Raw genomic sequence first — 14,322 nt, 5'->3', positions numbered from 1 at the left:
TCATTTATTACTCAGAGGTCACTAAATAGGGCAAATAGTGCCTATAGTGTCCACACAAAGAGAAAAGCATCATAATAAAGTTAACGTGTCGTTAACATATCATCATAAAACATCAGATTTTCTTTTGTCTAAGAGAGATGAAATTACAGAGTTGAATTCGGCAAGGAAAAGTGGAAGACACAAAGAAGACTTACACCAGTTTTGCTTATGGATAAAGAATTTTGTATACAAAATAAAGAAATTAACAACATATTCTAAATAAATATGTTTTGGGTTTGCATTTAAAGTGCCAAATATATAAAAACTTAAATACACCCTAAATTAGTTAGTAATGCTACAATCAAAAAATAAATGTACAGCTGTTTCATGTATAAGACCACACAATGAACAACTCTCATCAATGTCAGAATATTTAGAAATGGAGGAGTTAACAGGATAGATTTTGTGAAGGATTTTATAATGGACTTGTTAGATATAGAACACTTACAGGGCAAAAGCCAAGCTTTATTTCCAATTTATATCAGTTATAAACGAATTCCTTTCTTTTTAGGGTTTCCTGGTGTTCAAAAATGTGTTTCAGTATTTGCGTCAGCGTCGAGTACAAAAACTACAATAACCACAAGCCCCAGATCAACCCACTTCCGGTCCAAGAGTTTGTAAACAATGAAAGGAGATATGGAGTCGCCAAGAGGTCTTACCTAAAAATATTGCCCTGTACAGACCATAATAAATGCATATTATATGTCATGCACGCCGTGCACACCCGTGAGGATTAAACCAAGCGGGACGTGTCGGGTTTTCAAGGATTCCTGCTCTTTTAAACGTCTTTTGTGTGTGAAAATCAGACCGCTGGCTGGCGACGCGTTTGTTTTTCTACATACTAGACAGACATCAGACACAACGGGCTCCTAAACACAACCGAGTCTTTCAAAGGCCACCTAGACGTGATTTTGGAGGGTTTGTCGTGTGGTGCAGGGTCAGCTCAATGGGGAACTGTCTGTCTTCTCAAGCTGCTGATGATCTGTCCCTGCTCAACGAGTCCGAGGGGGCGAGTCTGCCTGGAGAGCCTCCGCCACCCTACCAGGTAAAACATAGCCTACTAGACCACAACACTGTCATTCTGCTGTGCACAACACAGGCGAGACTGCAGACAAGCTCGGATTGTGTCCATATGTTAGAGCACTAATAGACACCATGGCTATGCAACTGTCTGATCTCGATCTGAAAAAGAACAGGAAAAGTTTGCTGTAGGCAGGTTTTGAGAAATACAGATATGCATCTTTGGTATTGACTGTGATCTCTGACTGATAAAAATGTACCATGGCTGTAACATGATGCTCAGGTACTACAATGGCATTCTAGGTTACAAAATCACATTAAGGTATAATAGCAAAAAAGGTAAATAAATAGTGTTTTTGAAAGCATGCCATACATTTTAAAGAAATGCTTCCTTAAATTGCAGCACATCTGTACTCTGTACTTGCAAATACAAAATTGCAACGTAACATAGTTTCTTTCATGGGTTTTTAAATAAATCAAGGACAGTGCATTGTTTAACAGTTCAGAGAATGTGATATAAAGAACAAAAACACAACATATTTAAAAAATAATTATTTGTGTTGCATTCAAAAGTTTCTTGCTTCGTGTTCATCAAAAGAGCTTGCGTATATAAATTGTCCTGGACTTCCCTTTTATGAAAAGCTTGGATTTTGTAAATAAAGTAAAAAATATTATTACGTTCTAAATCCCCCTGTCATTTCGATATAATATCAGTCTGAAATGAGAGAGAGAAAGGGCAAATAAATAAATCAATTAAATTTATCTTTTAACGATGTAATCAATTAAAAAAACATTAATCATATTCTTCACATACAGCATGCATATATCTTCTAATGGCTGCATTTACAGGATAGTGTCAATTAATATTTCTTGTTATTTCTTTTATTTTGTTAATCTAAAAATAAAGGTTCCAAAAGAGGGTTTTCGCTGAGATGCTATAGAAGAGCCATTTCTGTTTGCCCAAAGAACCTTTCGGTGACCAATTCTTAAAAGAACCAGTGTGATTTTAATAATTTAAGAAGCCTTTTTCCACTATAAAGAACTATTTTGTCTCTTTTTGTCCCTATTTTGAAAAGATTGCATGGTTGTCGATGCCAATAAAGAACCTTTATTTTTAAGAGCGTGAAGTTCTAATAAGCCCTTCTGTGTGCTCTAACCACATGTGGATTGCTTTAATTATGTGTGATCAAACGCTCTCATGACCCCAGGAGCGGGCGCAGGTGCCAGTGTACCATCCCACACCCAGTCAGACGCGGCTGGCCACTCAGCTGACGGAGGAGGAGCAGGTCCGTATCGCTCAGCGCATCGGCCTCATCCAACACCTGCCCCGAGGGATCTTCGACCCGGGCTCAGAGCCGTCCGACAAGAAGATCAAAGAGTGCGTGACGTCCAGAAAACAAGTGAAAACTAGTGCTGTTAAACGATTAATCGCTATTAATTGCATCCAAAATGAAAATATTTGTTTACATAATATATGTATGTGTATGCTGTTTATATTTATTACGTATATATATATATATATATATATATATATAAACACACACATGCATGTATATATTTCAGAAAAATATGTTATGTTTATATATTAAATAGATTTATATATAATATAAATTATATTAATATAAATATATATATATATATATATATACTTGTAAATGCTAGTGCTGTCAAACGATTAATCGCATCCAAAATAAAAGTTTTTGTTTACATAATAAATGTACGTGTACTGTGCTTATTTATGTATATATAAATACACACACATACAGTATGTATATTTAAAATATTTACATGTATATACATTTTTAGATTAATATTATATATAAATATATTTAATATATAAACATATTTTTCTGACATGTATACATGCATGTGTGTGTATTTATATATACATAATAAATATACAAAGTACACACACATTATGTAAACAAAAACGTTTATTTTGGATGCAATTAATCACGAGTAATCATTTGACAGCACTAGTAAATATTTAAAAAAAATACATAACCTATGTGTGTGTATTTATATATACATAAGAAATATACACAGAACACACACATATATTATGTAAACAAAAACCAGTTTCTAATTTAGCCGGCTGCATGTAAATATGTTTGCCGTATGCCCACAGGTGTGTGATCTGCATGATGGACTTTGAGTACGGCGACCCGATCCGGTTCCTGCCCTGCATGCACATCTATCACGTGGACTGCATTGACACCTGGCTCATGCGCTCCTTCACTTGCCCTTCCTGTATGGAGCCCGTCGACGCTGCGCTGCTGTCTTCCTACGAGACGAACTGAGAGTGCCTGCGGAAAACCCGAGAGACGTGCCAATGAGTCTGCCAAGAGCCCTGAAACGTTTGGGACGGTAGATTGAACAAATGAAGGTGGTGTGACTGTGTGTGTGTTTGTGTGTTCAGCGACTGTACAAATGTCCAGTGTTAAACTTAAAAGGCCCTGGAAGGATGTTTAAAACCTCTCACTTGCATGTCAAAGTGTTTTTCAAAATACATAAACTACATGTAATAGATGTAAAAGTGAAGGTGGAAAAACATAGAAGCCTCTCTAATGAAGAAGCCAATTCACATTAGTAAATTAGGGTTAAATTAATTTATATACTTTTAATTTTAACCAAATTCATGAAATGTGCAATATATGCGAGAGGGACTCGTGTCCTTCTGATTGGATGTGGAACCCGACCCAATGCCAAAATTCCGCCAATGAGATCGTCCCTTTCTGAATTTGACACGTCTAGAGGGCGGAGTTTCATTTCTGCAGGCTGTGAATGTGGCTTTTAGGCTCACAATCAGAATGCTGAAAACCCTTCATTACATGAGCGAAACCGAATTTACAAGAAAACATGTGCCATGAAAATGTTTAAGCTCGTGATGCACTAACTGGTGTTTGAGGTGGTAGTTTTACATGCTTTTTCTATCATTTTCTCTGATCACTACAGATGGGTGCATAGCTTAATAAATGCATTGTGATATGTCATTTCGTGTTTAATCGTCTTGGGGTTGGTGATGAGGTTGTTTCGTGGTAGTTTTGCCTCGTCAGCTGCTGTTTTCCAGATTCTGGGATGTAAGTTGCCTTTTTACACTGGTTTTGGATCATCTTTCTGCTAAATGCTTGTTGTTGGATCCTGTTTGTCCCCACTTAGCTTGTCTGTTTGGATAGATCCGTGGGGACCGTTTTCAGTAGTTTTCTTTATTTATTTTGGAAGAGAATAATAATGATGCAATCACCAAACTTTGTGCACCTTTCAAATGTTGCTGACTTAAAGTCAGCCTTTACAGTGGAAGCTTTAAAGTTATTGCTTGTTCTTTTCCTGATTAATACTAACTTTTTTTTCATTTTGAACATGGAAAAAAATGAAATGGGGGAAAAAAAAGCAGTACATGCTTCGGTCAGTTTTGATACTGTTTGTAATGTCTTTGAGTCTTTTCTGTATGTTAGCTGAATATATGATCTTATACCTGTCACAGTTTGAACTGCTTGTGCAAAAAGGAAAGATTTTCACCTTTGTTGTTTTGTTTGCTCTGTTATTGTGCTGGATTAATCATGTTAATCGGACTGAACTGTGTTAAGAGCCTCCATGTTTGGCCTGAAACTATATTCATAAAATATTTCATCCTGCTCAAGCTTCCCTCTGTATCTCTGTACTGAACCATTGTGACTTAAAATGTTATTGAATACCGAGAACAGTGTCGAAAAATCTCGAAATCAACCTGTTATCGCTCTTAGATATCATATTGGATGAATTGCTTAATTTTCTGTTAATGATTCAGAATTGAAATGTAGCTCTAGCACAACACAAATGTAAAAATAAATGTAATAATTCTGTGACGTACAATCATCACGACATTATATTTTGTTTCAAAATAAAATAAAAATAAATTTCTAACAAAAAAAAGTCGCTTGGCGCCACATAAATGTAAGTTTGCCAACAAAAACATTTGCAGGCATACTATTAAAATTATGTGTTTGGTTTATGTGCAATAATGGCACAAGAATAGTATTATAATACAATAAAGGTTAACTAATTCTTCAAGTTTTATGTGATTCTGTCTTCCAAATACACAAATGAACAACGCACGAGAACTATTTAACTATCTGCTTCTCACTCAAACATGTGATATTATAAGAAGTGTATTTACACGTATAACTAATGAGAAGTAAAATCTAAAAAACACTTCTGGAATGTTCTCGTTCAATGAAAGAAGATGGTACAGTCCGCTTGAGTCATCAACACACTTCCGTTCGCAACTGGCCACCCTGCACGGGCCATTTTGGATCTTAGTTCTGTCCATTGTAGCGCGTTGTTTCTGCTGTTTCGGAGCCAAAATGGCGGAGTGTGCAGTTGCCGCTTTGGTGTATTCCAACTGACTTGAGCGCAAGATGGCAGCTTCGGTGGAAGACGAGTTTGAGGATGCGCCTGATGTAGAGCCTTTAGAGCCGACTTTAAAGAATATTATCGAGCAGAAATCACTCAAATGGATATTTGTTGGTGGTAAAGGTGGCGTGGGCAAGACGACATGCAGGTGGGTGAATAAAGGTCGGGGTTTTACAGCTGAGAGGCTGTTAGCTATCACTGCTGCTTTAGCAACAACAGAGAGATTCATTAGTCATTCATACAGATTTGCTGTATTACTCTATTAAAATACGGGTGGAAAACATTGATACTCATCAATGTGTCTCTTAAAATGTATGTTCACAAACGAGCAAATGACAAAATTCTCTAAATATAATCAGCCATACACGAGTCGAGTTGGTTAATTATGATATTCATAAAAATACCAAAGTGTAGGTAGTTTTTAAAGTCCTTTTCTATAAGAGTAATAACAATTAATTAATTATTTGTTAAAATATTGCAGAAAGACAGGCACGTGAATGAAAGCGGGTGATATTTACATTTTATCATATAATCTCTGCCATCTATAATAAATCCACTTTGTTCAATTCAATAATAATAATAATGTGATTTTTACTGCAACAGGTGTTTATAAATGGCTGAATTCACTAAATGTGTTCTTACAGTTAAGATATCTCTTACATGAACTTATTGACCAGTTGTGATTAAGTTCATTTGTCACTTTTGGTCTGCTTAATAAAGAAAACCTACTGTTTTATCCGAGAAAAAACAGATATAAGATAAGAAACTTTATTTGTTTGGTAGCTCCCAGAGACCATCCAGTATTCAAGGTTTTTCTCAATCATTATGCCTTTCAAAAATGCTGATTTCTTCTCTGGGTGTGAATTATTGTATCTAGAGTAAGTGTTTTTTTGGCTTGCTGTGTTTGCAGCTGCAGTCTGGCGGTTCAGTTAGCGGCGGTGCGAGAGAGTGTCCTCATCATATCCACAGATCCAGCACACAACATCTCAGACGCCTTCGACCAGAAGTTCTCCAAGGTGCCCACCAAAGTCAAGGGCTACGACAACCTTTTTGCCATGGTACGTTCTCCACGGCTCACACTGTTTGCACTAAATGCTGTGTGTAACTTACACTAAAAACATTCACCAACATGACCTGCTCCGTCCATACACGCACCCATGTGAAAGAACTGTCCCGTTAAACTGCATCTTTGAGCTTATTTATACTGAATCTATAAATATCTAGTCAACAAACTCATTGTAAATATATTGTCAATGTAAATTAGCAAAACGTGGCACACGCATAAACTCATATGTGACCCTGGACCACAAAACCAGTCTTAAGTGTCAATTTTCAGAAATTGAGATTTATACATCATCTGAAAGCTGAATAAATGAGCTTATGGTTTGTTAGGATAGAAAATGTTTGGCCGAGATACAACTATTTGAAATCTGGAATCTGAGGGTGCAAAAAAAATCAAAATATTGAGAAAATCGCCTTTTAAAGTTGTCCAAATTAGGTTCTTGGCAATGCATATTACTAATCAAAAATGAAGTTTTGATATATTTACGGTAAGAAATTTACAAAATATCTTCATGGATCATGATCTTTACTTAATATCCTAAAAATCTTTGGCATAAAAGAAAAATGTTAAAAATAATAAGAAAAATAATTGTGACCCATACTATGTATTTTTGGCTATTGCTACAAATATACCCCAGCAACTTAAGGTTTTGTGCTCCAGGGTCACATATGAGTTTCACTTCAGGAACTTGTGCTATTCTTGTCAGAAACACATCCTGTTCTGTTATGACTGTGAAGATTTTGCAAGAAAAAAGGAAGGGGAAGATAAAACTTGGACAAACTATGTATTATTATGTGGTTTAATGGTTTCTGTTCTTTGAGATCTAGTTCAATATACCGGTGTTTAATTTAGCTTTATATAATCATGTTTAGATGATATACAGGTCCTTTTCAAAAAATTAGCATATTGTGATAAAGTTCATTATTTTCTGTAATGTACTGATAAACATTAGACTTTCATATATTTTAGATTTATTACAACACAACTGAAGTAGTTCAAGCCTTTTATTGTTTTAATATTGATGATTTTGGCATACAGCTCATGAAAACCCAAAATTCCTATCTCAAAAAATTAGCATATCATGAAAAGGTTCTCTAAACGAGCTATTAACCTAATCATCTGAATCAACTAATTAACTCTAAACACCTGCAAAAGATTCCTGAGGCTTTTAAAAACTCCCAGCCTGGTTCATTACTCAAAACCGCAATCATGGGTAAGACTGCCGACCTGACTGCTGTCCAGAAGGCCATCATTGACACCCTCAAGCAAGAGGGTAAGACACAGAAAGAAATTTCTGAACGAATAGGCTGTTCCCAGAGTGCTGTGTCAAGGCACCTCAGTGGGAAGTCTGTGGGAAGGAAAAAGTGTGGCAGAAAACGCAGCACAACGAGAAGAGGTGACCGGACCCTGAGGAAGATTGTGGAGAAGGACCGATTCCAGACCTTGGGGGACCTGCGGAAGCAGTGGACTGAGTCTGGAGTAGAAACATCCAGAGCCACCGTGTACAGGCGTGTGCAGGAAATGGGCTACAGGTGCCGCATTCCCCAGGTCAAGCCACTTTTGAACCAGAAACAGCGGCAGAAGCGCCTGACCTGGGCTACAGAGAAGCAGCACTGGACTGTTGCTCAGTGGTCCAAAGTACTTTTTTCGGATGAAAGCTAATTTTGCATGTCATTCGGAAATCAAGGTGCCAGAGTCTGGAGGAAGACTGGGGAGAGGGAAATGCCAAAATGCCTGAAGTCCAGTGTCAAGTACCCACAGTCAGTGATGCTGGTGTTGGTCCACTGTGTTTTATCAAGGGCAGGGTCAATGCAGCTAGCTATCAGGAGATTTTGGAGCACTTCATGCTTCCATCTGCTGAAAAGCTTTATGGAGATGAAGATTTCATTTTTCAGCACGACCTGGCACCTGCTCACAGTGCCAAAACCACTGGTAAATGGTTTACTGACCATGGTATTACTGTGCTCAATTGGCCTGCCAACTCTCCTGACCTGAACCCCATAGAGAATCTGTGGGATATTGTGAAGAGAAAGTTGAGAGACGCAAGACCCAACACTCTGGATGAGCTTAAGGCCGCTATCGAAGCATCCTGGGCCTCCATAACACCTCAGCAGTGCCACAGGCTGATTGCCTCCATGCCACGCCGCATTGAAGCAGTCATTTCTGCAAAAGGATTCCCGACCAAGTATTGAGTGCATAACTGAACATAATTATTTGAAGGTTGACTTTTTTTTTTTTGTATTAAAAACACTTTTCTTTTATTGGTCGGATGAAATATGCGAATTTTTTGAGATAGGAATTTTGGGCTTTCATGAGCTGTATGCCAAAATCATCAATATTAAAACGATAAAAGGCTTGAACTACTTCAGTTGTGTTGTAATGAATCTAAAATATATGAAAGTCTAATGTTTATCAGTACATTACAGAAAATAATGAACTTTATCACAATATGCTAATTTTTTGAAAAGGACCTGTACATGAGGTAAGACTCTGTTCTCCATCGTTGTGTCTGTCTGTAGGAGATCGACCCCAGTCTGGGTGTGGCGGAGCTCCCCGATGAGTTCTTTGAGGAGGACAACATGCTCAGTATGGGGAAGAAGATGATGCAAGAAGCCATGAGCGCTTTTCCTGGCATCGACGAGGCCATGAGCTACGCAGAGGTCATGAGGTCAGACTCGCACGGCTTCTTGTGTTGCACTGTAATAGTCTCATAATGCAATAGTTCTTCCTAAACTGCATCGTTTTGAAAAGCTCTAGTTATGGGGGTGTTTAGACCACATGAGGTTTCAACCTTCATTAGCATTTCAAACACTTCTTCAATAAAGAGATGCAAGTCAAAAATGAAACAAAAGGGCTCCGAAATGAATCTCAGCATTACAAACTTTCCTTCAAAGCCTCCAAAAGACAAAGATAAAAGTGTGCAATGAAGTACTGTGAATTACATAATTCAGTAATAAAAAATAGTAAATAAAACCGGGTTCAATCTTGGCTTTTTAATGCAGTAGCACTCTTCCACATCTAGATGGCAGACCACCCACAGTCACTTTACACCCACATTCAAATATTTTAGTTTATTTAAAAATGTGTAAAATATGTAATATGTGTGGCGTATATAATGGTTAGCTAATTATTATACTAATTAATATAAATATTATAGAAATAATTTGAATATGCTGATTTAACATTTTTTAATTTATCTCTTTATCAAATATTAAAGTATTGATAATAATAATAAAGTACTATCTTTTTATATATATATATATATATATATATATATATATATATGTATGTGTGTAATATTTTTATTTTTATAATATTTTTATTTATTTTTATTTTATTTTTTATTATTTAAATAATTGATTTCTTTTGAATCAATTTTAAAATGTAACTTATTCCTGTGATATCAAAGCCTTGGTGAGCATAAGAGACGTATTTCCAAAATATTACAAATCCTAATTATTTCAAACTTTTGAGTGCTAGTGTCCAAAAAAAAAAAAAAAAATATATATATATATATATATATATATATATATATATATATATATATATATATATATATATATATATATATATATATATATATATATATATATATATATTAGTAATAAAATAATTGATCCCATTCTCTATTTTCTTCTTTTGTAGGTTAGTGAAAGGCATGAATTTTTCAGTGGTGGTGTTTGACACGGCCCCTACGGGACACACTCTGCGTCTGCTCAACTTCCCCACCATCGTGGAGAGAGGACTGGGCCGGCTCATGCAGATCAAGAACCAGATCAGCCCCTTCATCTCGCAGGTAACAGCACTGCATTCTGGGAATCGCTGTGTTTGTAAAATGGCTCTGGAGAATAGTGGAATATGCAAGTGTACTATAGAGACATGTACAAAAGTTTATAGAAAAAGTGTGAAAGTTAATTTAAAAGCTGTAAAACCATTGCAGATGTGTAACATGTTGGGCCTGGGAGACATGAATGCAGATCAGCTGGCGTCTAAACTGGAAGAGACGCTCCCCGTCATCCGCTCGGTCAGCGAGCAGTTTAAAGACCCGGTGAGTGCCATGCCTCAGTAGTCCCTGTCAATGCCTGATCAGAAGGATGGAAAATGTTGATTCCTAAATGTTGATTTCTGTTTGGCATACAGGAGCAGACGACGTTTATCTGTGTGTGCATCGCAGAGTTCCTGTCTCTGTATGAGACGGAGCGTTTGATCCAGGAGCTGGCCAAGTGTCGCATCGACACACACAACATTATCGTCAACCAGCTGGTTTTCCCCGACAACGAGCGGCCCTGCAAGATGTGTGAAGCCCGACACAAGATTCAGTCCAAGTATCTGGACCAGGTGTGTGTTTGTGAGGAGTTAAGACAAATGACATTGTATGACTTTGCATTTATACAGTACAGAAACCTCTGACGAGATTCCTAGTTTTGGTAGAAAGAAGGAAAGTGTCTGTCAGTGTGCCGCTTTGGTCTCAGAGTGTCTTTATGGAAAAACATGATCTGCAAGTTTTAATGTTGTTCAGATCATTGGCACCAATAGCCATGGGGGCAGTGGACAGACATATAGTGCCGTTGTGGTACGGGCGTCCCGAGTTCGACCCCAGCTCGAGGATCTGTCCCGCTCCCACTTCACTTCCTGTTTACACTATCCTATCATAATAAAAGTAAAAAATAATGTCATTCAGAATCAGATCTAACCCATGCATAATTTACTTTAGTTACATTTTACTGTACCTTCAGGAGTTTAAAATAAATCTAATTTCTTCAACCTTTTCCTAATTTTCTCTTCTGTTTCTTCCTTTACTTCCCTTTTCCTACTTCACCTTTTCTTTTTCCTCTTCCTTTTGTTGTTTATACCCTTCCTTTTACTTTGTTTTCCCACCGTACCTTTTTCTGCTCCTTCCTTTTCCTTTCCATCTTCTCTTTTCTCTTTTCCTCTTCCTCTTTATTTTTCCTTTATAATTTCCTTTTTTCCTTTTCATTTTCCTTTCCTTTTTCTACCATACTTTTCCTCTTCTCTTTACTTTCTTCACACTTTTCCACCTCTTCTTTTTCCTTTCTACTTTTCCTTTTTATTTATCCTCTTTCTTTACTTTCCCTTTCCTTCTCCACTTCTTTTCCCTATTTCCTTTTTCCTCAATGTTTTATTCTTCCCTTTCTCCTTCTATTCCTTTTTTCTTCCTCTTGTTTTTCTTTACAATTTTTCCTTTTTCTTTTCTTTCCCTTCCTTTCCCACTTCTTTTTCCTCATTGTTTAATCCTTCCCATTTTTCTTTATTCCTTTTCCTTCTTTCATCCCTTTCATTTTCCTGTCTTTCCATTTTTTCTGTTCTCTTCCTTGTCTTTCTTTCCGCTCTCTTTTCATCTCTTTTTTTCCTCCCTCTCCCTCTCCCTCTCCCTCTCCCTCTCTCTCTCTCTCTCAGATGGAGGATTTATATGAAGATTTCCACATAGTAAAGTTGCCTCTGCTGCCTCATGAGGTTCGAGGAGCGGACAAGGTCAATACTTTCTCCAAGCAGCTGCTGGAGCCCTACAGCCTGCCCAAGAAGTGACTGAAATGATTTCCACAGATCAAACACAGACCATCGCATCCCTCGTCCCTGATACATGCGTCCCTCTGGTGTTCACATCTCCACACACACCTTTATTTCCCCGTCTTGCTGTCTCTCTTCTCTCTGGTTTTCTGCTCATGTCATAACTGACGCCGGCATTTTGCTCCAGTGATCTGTTATGAATGTCGGCCGAGAGTTAAACGGCCTGTTTAGAAACAAAGTCTTGATGGTTCATGTTGCTTTGTGATGATGTATATAAGCTTAAGAAACGCTCATTCCTGATGCGTGTTCAAGAAAGGAGATTCATATTGATATCACCACAGGAATGTACATCTGGACTCTGATTCAGTGGTTGAACATGAGTAGTATCGGTGTTAATGTCTGTCACTAGTACAGTTTTACCCGGCACGTCTGATTTAGGATCAGTGAATGATACCATAAACTTTTGTTTCAGATTCTGGTCAATATTATTAGATTTTATTTTGGTTCCTGATCTGGGCTGCATTTCTTGAAAGCATCGCAAGCCTAAATACATCATTGACCCATTGCCACCAATGGAGCTATGGTCAACTTAGGCTTACGATGCTTTGGGGAAACGCAGCCCTGGTCAGTATTGATGTTCAATCAGAGGGTCCAAACATGAGGGGATCGATGCATATTTAGTGAGTTAAAGGGATAGTTCACCCCCCAAATATTATTTTTTTTTCAGGTTGTTCCAAACCCTAGACATTTAATGCAATTCAAAATTCTATTTTTGTGTTTCATGCAAAAATTCTAAACAGTATACAAGCTTGTAAAAACAAGGGTGAGTAAATAATGACTACATTTTAATTTTTGGGTGAACTATGCCTTTAAACTTATACTTAATCGACTAATATTTGCTGTGAACCAAACTGTTATTACTGTGTACAAACAACGTGATTCAATTAATCTAATTTAATTTTTGCCAGTTAAAGTGATGTATTTATATAGACTTGTAATAATTAAGAGAATTTCTGTTCACAGTCTATAATAACATTTATTTGAGAGACGTCCGTTTCTGGTTCTGGGTTGTGAAGCATATGTAGATGCATTGTTCTTCCTCTCACTTCTGTTCTTCTTATCATTTGGCAGTAATGTCTGCATGCATCAAAACACAGAAACACACACCCACCCACCCTACAAGGAGATCAGGAGTTTGTTTAAATTCACTGCAAAAAACTGCAACCTGTCAGTCAAGACGACTATTACACAATACTATACCGTGCTGGTTAAGTGCGTTTTCCTGCTTTTATCATCCTGTGATTTCACGGCGTGAAGCAGTGGGCTCCGTAGTTCATGAAAACCAGGGACAAGAATTCACAAACCCGACAGTATATCAGACCCAAAGATTTGGACCTTTTATCAGTTATTAGTCAGTTTTGCTAAAGTTTCTTTGTTCTCTTATAACTTGTTACTGCCTTTGCAAAGTTAGCTTCTTTTTCTAGAAGCACACCAAGTTTCAAAGCAAATAAAACACTATCCTGCATCTACTGCAATTTATGTAAATGCAAATATTTTGTGTCTACCAAGGCTAAAACATTTTACATTGCATCTATACATCTTGCGTGCAAAATGCTGAACAGTTAAAGGCTCAAACACTGCAGCAGAGGAACTGAAAAACCATTCAAAAACAAAAAAGTACTGCAGAACCATGAGTTAAGGACAATAAAAGTTAATGGTTATGAGTGGATTTTTTGTACAGTATGGAATTATTGGAGTCGTTAAGATTTTTAAATGTTTTTGAAAGAAGTCCTTTGTTCAACAAGGCTGCATTTATTTAAAACTGATGCCAGATTAAATGCAGTAAAACCGTAATATTCTAAAATGTTATAATTTTAAAAATCTTTTCTTATATAGCCTATTTTACAATATAATCCTTCAGAAATCAGTCTCATATGCTGAGTGTTGTTTTTCAGTACGGTAAAAGTAAAACACCTTAAAAATGGTTCATAAACTTGTGCACTATATATCTTCAAAAGCCATACAGCTATTACTGTTTTGATGTAAAAAAAAAAAAAAATTCTCTGATGTCAAATTCTGTTCCGCTTCAAAAGACATGAAATGCACATTTACGGTACTGTTTGGTGGTACTCTGAGGAGACTGACTTTCTACTGAAAAGAGCAGCTTGGACACTACAAAATAACTTCTTTTGAATCCCACTTATAAGAATGACTACCATTCACACTCCTAGAAATAAGGTCTTTATTGATTGTTCCATAAAGAACTTTTAATTTCCATG

The 14,322-nt window shown here is 36.9% G+C and overlaps 2 protein-coding genes across 3 annotated transcripts; both read left to right on the top strand.

Annotated features, from left to right (window-relative positions):
• The first annotated feature begins 637 nt into the window (after nucleotides 1-637).
• On the top strand, nucleotides 638-5,107 carry rnf11a (ring finger protein 11a). Its single transcript, XM_079421572.1, has 3 exons — nucleotides 638-1,084; nucleotides 2,268-2,437; nucleotides 3,188-5,107. The coding sequence occupies exons 1-3, from the start codon at nucleotides 986-988 to the stop codon at nucleotides 3,357-3,359; spliced, it is 441 nt and encodes a 146-aa protein (XP_079277698.1). The 5' UTR covers nucleotides 638-985; the 3' UTR covers nucleotides 3,360-5,107.
• Nucleotides 5,108-5,349: 242 nt separating this feature from the next.
• get3 (guided entry of tail-anchored proteins factor 3, ATPase) lies at nucleotides 5,350-13,771 on the top strand. Of its 2 annotated transcripts, XR_013784457.1 has the most exons (8): nucleotides 5,454-5,599; nucleotides 6,362-6,509; nucleotides 9,034-9,182; nucleotides 10,160-10,310; nucleotides 10,455-10,562; nucleotides 10,655-10,852; nucleotides 11,933-12,163; nucleotides 12,637-13,771. XR_013784457.1 is itself a non-coding variant. In XM_079422148.1 (7 exons), the coding sequence occupies exons 1-7, from the start codon at nucleotides 5,457-5,459 to the stop codon at nucleotides 12,059-12,061; spliced, it is 1,026 nt and encodes a 341-aa protein (XP_079278274.1). In that variant the 5' UTR covers nucleotides 5,350-5,456; the 3' UTR covers nucleotides 12,062-12,516. The 2 variants fall into 2 exon arrangements, 1 of the variants encoding a protein (XP_079278274.1); XM_079422148.1 differs by lacking the exon at nucleotides 12,637-13,771 and having other exon boundaries at nucleotides 5,350-5,599; nucleotides 11,933-12,516.
• Nucleotides 13,772-14,322: the final 551 nt, after the last annotated feature.

Source organism: Barbus barbus (genome assembly GCF_936440315.1).
Source record: "Barbus barbus genome assembly, chromosome: 7".
NCBI classification, from domain to species: domain Eukaryota; kingdom Metazoa; phylum Chordata; class Actinopteri; order Cypriniformes; family Cyprinidae; genus Barbus; species Barbus barbus.
This window is presented reverse-complemented; position numbering and strand designations above follow the sequence as displayed.

Excerpts from the sequence above, each read along its gene's own strand:
- rnf11a (XM_079421572.1), top strand. The coding sequence starts at position 986 with ATGGGGAACTGTCTGTCTTCTCAAGCTGCTGATGATCTGTCCCTGCTC. Across the intron at positions 1,085-2,267 it reads AGCCTCCGCCACCCTACCAG|GAGCGGGCGCAGGTGCCAGT; the intron begins GTAAAACATAGC and ends TCATGACCCCAG. Across the intron at positions 2,438-3,187 it reads TCCGACAAGAAGATCAAAGA|GTGTGTGATCTGCATGATGG; the intron begins GTGCGTGACGTC and ends GTATGCCCACAG.
- get3 (XM_079422148.1), top strand. The coding sequence starts at position 5,457 with ATGGCAGCTTCGGTGGAAGACGAGTTTGAGGATGCGCCTGATGTAGAG. Across the intron at positions 10,563-10,654 it reads GCGAGCAGTTTAAAGACCCG|GAGCAGACGACGTTTATCTG; the intron begins GTGAGTGCCATG and ends TTTGGCATACAG. Across the intron at positions 10,853-11,932 it reads AGTCCAAGTATCTGGACCAG|ATGGAGGATTTATATGAAGA; the intron begins GTGTGTGTTTGT and ends TCTCTCTCTCAG.